The sequence below is a fragment of the Anopheles maculipalpis genome, chromosome 2RL (assembly GCF_943734695.1).
Source record: "Anopheles maculipalpis chromosome 2RL, idAnoMacuDA_375_x, whole genome shotgun sequence".
NCBI lineage: Eukaryota > Metazoa > Arthropoda > Insecta > Diptera > Culicidae > Anopheles > Anopheles maculipalpis.
In genome coordinates this window covers 4,691,678-4,700,075 of record NC_064871.1, presented here as the reverse complement: position 1 = coordinate 4,700,075, position 8,398 = coordinate 4,691,678, and the positions used below count along the sequence as shown (strand labels likewise).

General features: G+C 44.2%; 2 protein-coding genes across 2 annotated transcripts; both read left to right on the top strand.

Annotated features, from left to right (window-relative positions):
• Nucleotides 1-270: 270 nt before the first annotated feature.
• LOC126557470 (REST corepressor 3-like) lies at nucleotides 271-4,744 on the top strand. The gene is made up of 9 exons (XM_050213259.1): nucleotides 271-459; nucleotides 586-639; nucleotides 914-1,048; nucleotides 1,123-1,337; nucleotides 1,427-1,591; nucleotides 1,999-2,264; nucleotides 2,923-3,229; nucleotides 4,094-4,261; nucleotides 4,394-4,744. The coding sequence occupies exons 1-9, from the start codon at nucleotides 306-308 to the stop codon at nucleotides 4,742-4,744; spliced, it is 1,815 nt and encodes a 604-aa protein (XP_050069216.1). The 5' UTR covers nucleotides 271-305.
• Nucleotides 4,745-4,962: 218 nt separating this feature from the next.
• LOC126560009 (uncharacterized) lies at nucleotides 4,963-5,292 on the top strand. The gene has a single exon (XM_050216170.1). The coding sequence runs from the start codon at nucleotides 4,963-4,965 to the stop codon at nucleotides 5,290-5,292; it is 330 nt and encodes a 109-aa protein (XP_050072127.1).
• Nucleotides 5,293-8,398: the final 3,106 nt, after the last annotated feature.

Here is an 8,398-nt window from a genome sequence, read left to right as displayed (position 1 = left end):
AGTGCAGCAAGGCCACTGAATTGTGGGTCGCAGTGTTTGTTCCGTTTGTTTGATATTTTCCTTCGCTAACCGATTGTTTCTCGCTCGCTTCGCAAAGGGCAAAAGCTGCGGTGCACCCTTGTTGCCGTTCAACCACGCTGCGGTCAGTGTTCAGATTTTCCTGTTTGTGGGTAAACGGGGAAACGCCGCCCGGCCAACCAGCCAGCAGAATTAGTGTGGGTTTGAGCAAGCACACGACGGACCCTGTGTGTGTGGTAGGCTCTCGGAGTACTGCTGCGTTCGCGTTGGATTCGAAGAGGGTAAAGATGGTACTGGCGGAACGTACAACGGAGGGCGGTGTGCGGAATGGAAAGCGATCGCGCGGCCCAAGCCCTAACGGTCATACGGGTGCCGGGGTGGTCACCACATCCGGCGCAGGAGGTGGTGCTGCAACCGATTCCAGCTCGGACGACGAAAACTGTAAGTAACAACGATGATACCACGACTTTTCCTCGTTGTCGGAAGCGGGAGTCCTCGACGATCCGTATGCGCGGCCAGTCAGACTATATGGTGTTTTTTGCTCCTTTTTCATTGTCCGTCGTGTAGCTCGCAAAAATGGCAACACTTCAAAGGCAACAAAAGCCAAGAGCGAATATGAAGGTAAGTTGCAATATGATGCTGACTTACATATACGGGTTGACACCAGGGTGATGGTGGTGGTGGTAGTGATGCTGCTGCTGCTGCTGCTGCAGGGTCATTGGGTGTACGGGCGATAGGATTCGTCATGCGGTTGCACTCTCTTCGGGAAACTCGTTATTCTCTACCCAGTGGCCATCGTTGTGTTTCGTAATAAGGAAGTTTAAGGGAGAAGGGTGTGGGGAAGTGGGAATTTTGAAATTTCCGATAAATATTGTTGTCATTTGGTGGTTTGCAGAGAAAATTCGAGTCGGCCGTGATTATCAGGCCGTCTGCCCGGAGCTTATCGCTCCAACAGAACGCAAACCGGAACAGCTGAACGATCGGGCGCTGCTCGTGTGGTCACCAACAAAGGAAATTCCGGATGACAAATGTAGGTAGAGCGCGGTGGTACTTGTGAAATTAAGACTTGACGACACAATTGCTTTCCTTTGATGCATTCCGCAGTGGAAGACTACATCACCGTTGCAAAGGAGAAGTACGGCTACAATGGCGAACAGGCGCTCGGGATGCTGTTCTGGCACAAGCACGACTTGGAACGAGCGATACTGGATCTGGCCAACTTTACGCCCTTCCCGGACGAGTGGTCCGCCGAGGATCGGGTACTGTTCGAGCAAGCGTTCCAGTTCCACGGGAAAAGTTTCCATCGAATCCGGCAAATGGTAGGTGAACAGTCGCATTGTAATTTATCCGGAGGTGGTTTTACCTTAATGCTGTATTTTTTCTCTTATTAAAACCACCCTCAATACAGCTTCCCGATAAATCGATCGCAAGTTTAGTGAAATTTTACTACTCTTGGAAAAAGACCCGCAGCAGAACGAGCGTAATGGATAGGCAGGAAAAGATGAAAAAGAATGACAGCTCGGAGAACGGAAGTGACCATGGCAGTAACGAAGAGTCAGACAATGAGGACAAGGTAAGTGGTTTGGGTGGGTTTGGTCCTGCTGGATATTGGACCAAAACAAAAATGCAGCCATACACTTTTCCGATACACTAAGATCGATAGAGAGATACGGAGAGAAAGAGCGAAAGAGAGAACGGATATGCGAGAGAAAGTGGTGCGAACGAGTGAGATAGAGAGAAGGGAAGATATCCCTACGAGGGTGAGGGTAGGAAGAAAGGCGGACAAAAATCTAAGTTCCTTTGCAAATGTTAATCTGGCTGTAGTCCCTGGAGGCGAGATTTTTTCAGATTTCGGGGACGCAAAAATTAAACCGAATTTCGCTTTTTTGTTGTTTCCTCCCCTCTTGTTGCCTCGAAATCGTCCGTGTCGCCGTGTGTTTGCCATGTTTTCCCTTCTCCACCCTCAACCAACCCTCATAGTCAACGTCGAACAGTACGGCAGCTGGAGCGAACAGTGCTGGGAATGGCAACACGAATGTTCCGACTAATGGGCCAGCTGGTGGTAGTAACAAAAGCAATGAAGCCGAGAACGAAAGTAATGGCAGTTCCGGCGTTGGTGGCGGCAGCGGCAGCATTGGGGCGACCAACGAGGGGTCACTCAACTGCACCGGATGTGGGGTGACGTGCAGCGAAGTGCATGCCTCATCTCAAGGAAAGCTCTGTGGCAGTTGCTACCATCACTGGAGGTACCGTCTTTTTTATTTCTTCTATTTCTTCACAACACATCTTAACAATCAGTGTTAAAGCATTGTACAAAAATCCTACCTTATCCACCATTATTATCCTTGGACTGTTTCTTGGTTGATTTTAATTTGTTCTACGTCGCTTTGCAATACACAATTCATCTTTGTATCCTCCCAAAAAAAAAAGATTTATTTCTTTACGAGTGTGTTTGTTGAGTTTTGTATGTGTGCTTGTGTGTCTTGTATTTCGAATTTTTCTGGATCCAAATGTTAGCTACACGAATTACGATCATGCAATGTAATACTTCTTTATGTTCGGATTGATCGGCTATTAATACAATGTTCTTAATAATTCAACAAAATAGTAGTAATACGCCTCATTACACACAATGAATTCACAAACTGTTCTCCAAGAACAATGGAAAAGCACGCTACCCACGATACAATTGATTCTTCATTTTTTGAGGTTATGTTAACCGTCTGCTCATTGCACTCCTTTAAAAACACATTTAGAATTTGGTGTGTTGTATACGTAGAGCTGACGTAGTGCTCGTGTTCGATCTGTTTCTTTTTCTCAGCTTGTGTTTGTCTTTTGCTAAACGATTATGGTTTCCGATTCTCATTTCCGTTATTGATTCGCTTCCACCCGCATCCTGCTTAGACGCACCGGTGTGCTGCGCCCAACAACTGGTCCGTCCTTTATGAACAAACGCACCCGGGGCTCGAACATACTAGGCAAAAGTGGCGACAGTCACAAGCGCCGACCGCCCAAAGGGATGTACATTAACCATGACGACATAGTGAAGTTGGCCAGTACCGCCCAGAACGGTAGTGACGGTGCCGGTACAGGTGGTGGCGGGGGTGGTATCGTCGTTGGCAATGATGATGGTGGTGGCTACAAGAAGGGCATCCAGAGTAACGACTTGTTGGCCAGCATGGATCGGGAAATCGTTTCACTATTGTCACAAGTAAGCTTTGGCGACCAGAAGTAGTTTAGTTGTAAGCCACACTTGTAACACACTAACGAAAGTCTCCCTTATCACGTCTCGCCAGTAGAGAAGGACATAATCCGGCAAAGCAATCAAACAAGATGATCACTATCTCAGCAAGAGTTCTTAACATAGCCATACGAACACACAATTGTTTGTGGATAAAACAGACAAGCAAATATTGTTAAAATTTGCCCTAAAACGGTCGCTATCGTTAGGTCATCTACAAATTCCGAATTCCAAATTTCCTTGAGATTAATCGAGGGCACAAGTGTCGATTAGGATACGAGTGAGCTAACAATCCCAAACAGAGAGTGTCATTCAACGTGTTGTTTCTATACGGGCAAGTCTTAGTTCCTTTTAAGCGTGCTAACCTCATTCATTATCATGAATCCCATCCGGATCATTCCCCTGTAGTAAGGCCTGACTATCCAACTACGCCATTAGATGGCCGGCGTGACCTAGAAGGTCGTTAAGCCAAGAGGAAATAGAAGAAGAAAAATAATCTCATAAATCAGCCGTGCTTGGCAGATCCTTTCAAGGCAGGCAGGATAACCAAAGACGACTTGTCCTTGGCATAGGAGTCCATTGGCTATTTTGTTCTTTGTAGCCAACAGGAATATCTCTTCAAGTGACTGAATTATTCTAAAAACCAAGTGTCCCAAAAGTTATGTTAATTACTACTGTGGTGATATATACATTTGTTGTTCGATGCATTTTTTTTCTTTGTTCTTTTGTGTAATCGTGTCATGGGTTTCGTTAGTGTGTCTGTTTGGCTTACATAATCTCCATCCTATAAAAAAAACTCGACCGAATCCATGTGTTCCCCCTGTTCCATCTCAGATTCAGAACAACAAGCAAAAGGCCAGTGGATTCAAGCGCAAGATAGACGATGTGCTGGAGATACTGAAGCCACCGGAAGTGAGCTCTGTCCGCTTAAACTCCCGTTGGAACAACGAGGAGCTAATGCTAGCGGTGCAAGGCGTACGCATGTACGGGCGCGATTTCCAGGTAATGATCAATTGGAGACAAAAAATGTGGAAACAACAATCCGTCTCTGATCTGTTCTTTTTTTTTTCTTTTTTATCCTCTTCTTCTCTTCTTGAATATGGCGCACATAATCGAAAACCAATCGAAAACCAGGCCATTGCCGACACGCTCGGTACGAAAACTGAAACGCAAGTGCGCACTTTTTTCATGAACTATCGGCGCCGGTTTAATCTGGATGCCGTGCTGAAGGAATTTGAAGCCACCAACGCCGCCGCTACTGCTGCCGCCGCTGCCGTTGTTGGTACCACGAAAGAAGTTCCGCTCGAACAAGCAAAAGCATCCACCGAGAGGATGGCATCTGAGACGGGTACGGGTGATAACGGGAAAACTGGTGACAACGAAGCCATCGAAACACACAAAACGGATCGTTCGTTGATTGAGAAGGAAAAGCCGGATAGTGCGTTATCCGTCCCAGTAGACGTGGAAATAATGGAGGTTAAATAAGGGATGCGAAAGTGATTTACCTAAGCCTAAGAAAGTCGGCTGATGGGGGAATGTCCCCATAAGGGAAAGGGTATTGTTAGGGATCAATCAGACAGGTACGCAATGCTTTCGCTCTCGCATTGCAGTTCTCTCTAATCTCTCTCTCTCTCTCTGTCTCTCTGGAAGTATCGCAAAGAATCGTTAAGAAGATTGTTAATTGAATACTATATTGTACATGCATGCACTTCTCCCTGGTCCCGGTGTGTAACTCCGTGATCCTTTCACAGATTGATCTTGTCGATGACGACAACAACAGGGTAACAGTGACAGCGAACGGCAAAACGAAGGATACCGCGACCGATTCGGTAATGATGAGTAACAACAGTAGCAACATGATCGATGACGACACATCGTCGATCCACATGGAAACGGTGTCCGTTACCTCGCTGTCCACGGGCAACACGCTCGACAGTGGACTGTCGATGGACGTTGACGAGGTGACGATTACGCCCAGCAACAAAAGTAATGATGCTGCCGGTGACACGTCAAATACTGTCATTATACAGTAGAGTGAGCCCTCTCGATTGGAGGGGAGAGAACGTGAATGAGAGACAGTCGACGTGTACTACATCTCACTAAACAGGCGCACCTTTATCATTGATACACATACACATCTAGCTGGGAGGAAAACAAACCTAGCCGGCCTGCCTCTGTATGTACGATCTTGAAATATGATGCTGACGCTCGGCAAAATGCAAAGGCATAAAAGTAATTATAATAGCAGTAGTAGTAGTAGCAGTAGTATCGTACGTATAATTTGTAAGAATGTTAAGGAGTGTGTGTGGAAGTAGTGTGGGTAAAGAAGGTACGTTATAAGGCCCTCCGGGATGGGGGAAGACAGGAGTAATTACGAAAGAGAGACCTAGGAAGAAAGAAGGAATCACGAGATCAAGCAAGATCATTCATTTTCTCTCCAATAGAAAATGGAAAAGCTTAGGTAGAATAAAAGCAATTTCTTATCATTATATTGCAAAAAAAAAACCATGCACCTAACTATACACACATACACGCAACTACTGTATGAGATATGAATGTGCGAGCGATCGAGACAGAGAAAGGGAGAGATGTTGCTTTTGTTCGCTTTCTTTCTTTCTATCTTTCTTTCAATGGTTTAGGTATATTTTAAAACAAGACACAGACTAAATGGCGACCTCTGTGCGAATATTCACTGTTATACAAGTTCGCACATACGTGTCCTTCTGGGCAAGTCCTGCGTTTAATCAGACAAAAAAAGACAGAACGCAAACGCAGTTCTGAAGAAAACTACTCTGGGTAGTGTTCATGTGTAGTATTTTTATTAATTTTAATTCTCTAGAGCTTAATTCTACGCGGAAGAAATAATTGCATTGCTCTTTTCTAAAATCATTCATCCATTTTTCGGGTTGCCGATCTCTGGTAGAGGTTTGTTATTGAAGAATTCATATCCGTCCCTTCCATTGGATGATACAGTTTTTTTTCCTTTTCGAAGGACGGGCTGCATGCTTACACTCCTTCACACTAACTTCGTCCGATAAACCTAAACGGATGGGGATGGAAAGGGTTCCGTTAAGACATGATAGCTACCACTACCAACAGCACACCATCAACGATTCGTCAACCGTTGAGGTGATGTAATGGATGGTGGTACATAATCATATAAGCGTTTGCCCTTTTAGAGCTAGTTGATCGTGATTATGTTCTTACCGTTTTCCTCCGCCGTCAGCCGTGGAAGCGGTTTCGAAACAGTCCTACTAATAGAGCGGTTAGAGGCAAAGATAACGATTATTTTATGAGAATTTCGCAGCACTATCAATTCGTGTGTCGAATGTTGAAAACCGTGTACAATGAAAAAGAAACGTTTTCAATTCCAACAAAAACACAGTCCTTCGTGGGTCTGTCGATTGATGGTTTTTTTAATAAAAGAGAAAAACAAACGCTTTTTTGACACTTACACACCGTTGGTTAATTAGAATGTTTTGATTAATGCTTTATTAATATTCACACACGATAATGATAATAAACGAATGATTCTAATCTATGCTGGATAAGGAAGCAGAAACGGAATACGACGGGCTGGAAGTTGGACACGTGCACGGAAAGTTAGTGCCAAGGCTTGCGTGTTGTATACGGCGCTATCAATTGAGGTTAGGTTTGAGTGCAGCGTGGTGTGTTGTTACAAGGCAAGCACATGACGTTCGTTGAACATTTCACGTCAACGAATTCAAGGTTCAACAAAGGCCATGCGCGTTATGGCATTTATTACACGTTTCGTTTCATCCCTGCAATTGCAACATACTATTAGACGTATACTGATAAGCAAGAAGGAGCAGAATGCTAATACACTTGCAGAAAAACACGGTGAGATATAAATTCTTCGTTTGAACCTGTTCCAATGATCGTTTGCTACAGTAAGGCCCCGCCAGGGCAAAGAAATGTTATGTTACAAGGATACCCACAGACAGAACCGGGCGACATGGACGACGATCCGAAGAGGATGGACGAAGAATCAACAAGGATATAGATCGTAAAGTGGCAGGAGAATGCGATTTTATAATGTTTCGTGCGACTATTATTGCTATCATCGATTAATATTTAACTAAGCGAGAAAAAAAAATGAAATGAGCGATTTAGTGCAGAAAATAAAACTCAATAATCAATTCAAAGGAATCTTAATCGTTTTATGGGTATATTGTCGTATCATCCGAACGCTGTAATGAGTAGCCTGATATCATTTTTTTCTGTTTTTGACAAAAATAGGATTCAGCTACGGAGTAATTGAAGTGCTTCAGTTTAGTCGTCCGGTACATTGAGCACGGCGGTTGAGACATTAAACTGGTGGGAGGAGGTAGTAATTGTTCCTCGACTCCGGTCTGACTCCACTAGAATCCAATTCCATTAGAGAGCTGTGATCCTAATTGTGTATATTGAGAGCTTTCCTGATCTGGATGATCTCGTGGAATAATGAGGGTTTCCTGATCGATGGGACTCTTGGTAGATGAAGTTTCGATGGGGAGACCCTTCAGATGATTAAGTTTTTTGAACGACAAATCGCTTTCACCTCTAGTCAAAGAGATTTCGTGATATAATAGGCGAGCTCTCTTGAACTGATGTTCTGCTTTCCAGCCGGGCTGTATCATGGTCTCAGCTCCCTGTAAGCAGCAGGCACTTTGACTTCGAAGCTTTAATCCTGAATGCAATTCACCTTTTTGACTGATGTTAAACAGCAAACAGCCTTCGTTTTGTGCATCTTCCTTTTTTTCCTTACTTGCACAGCACTTAATCGATTGAAGCCCGCGAATGATGAAATAAGAAGTGAAAAAAAACTTACCTGTTTAGTAAATTCCATGTACCAGCACTAATAAGCTAATTGTGCGATGCAAATTGCATACTGTAAGGCGCAAACAAGGCAACCCGAAAAAACACTAACCGCAGGAAACGTTTGGCTTTTGACGGTTGTATTAATTTTAATGTTTCTTATAATATTTACATCTACATAAAATTCAAACGCTTTGTTAGGTTTTGTTTTTTTCTTTGCTGTTCTGGCTGTATGTATGTTTCCTTTTTCCTGTTACTGTTCCTCTTGCCCAGCGATTTGTTTATATCCCTCCAGACACCCGGCTTGTTGGTTTACTTTTC

What these genes read in the sequence shown, in the direction of transcription:
- LOC126557470 (XM_050213259.1), top strand. Translation starts at nt 306, where the DNA reads ATGGTACTGGCGGAACGTACAACGGAGGGCGGTGTGCGGAATGGAAAG. An exon ending in AGTTGCTACCATCACTGGAG is followed by an intron (nt 2,265 to 2,922) that starts GTACCGTCTTTT and finishes CATCCTGCTTAG; the next exon opens with ACGCACCGGTGTGCTGCGCC. An exon ending in TGTACGGGCGCGATTTCCAG is followed by an intron (nt 4,262 to 4,393) that starts GTAATGATCAAT and finishes ATCGAAAACCAG; the next exon opens with GCCATTGCCGACACGCTCGG.
- LOC126560009 (XM_050216170.1), top strand. Translation starts at nt 4,963, where the DNA reads ATGCACTTCTCCCTGGTCCCGGTGTGTAACTCCGTGATCCTTTCACAG.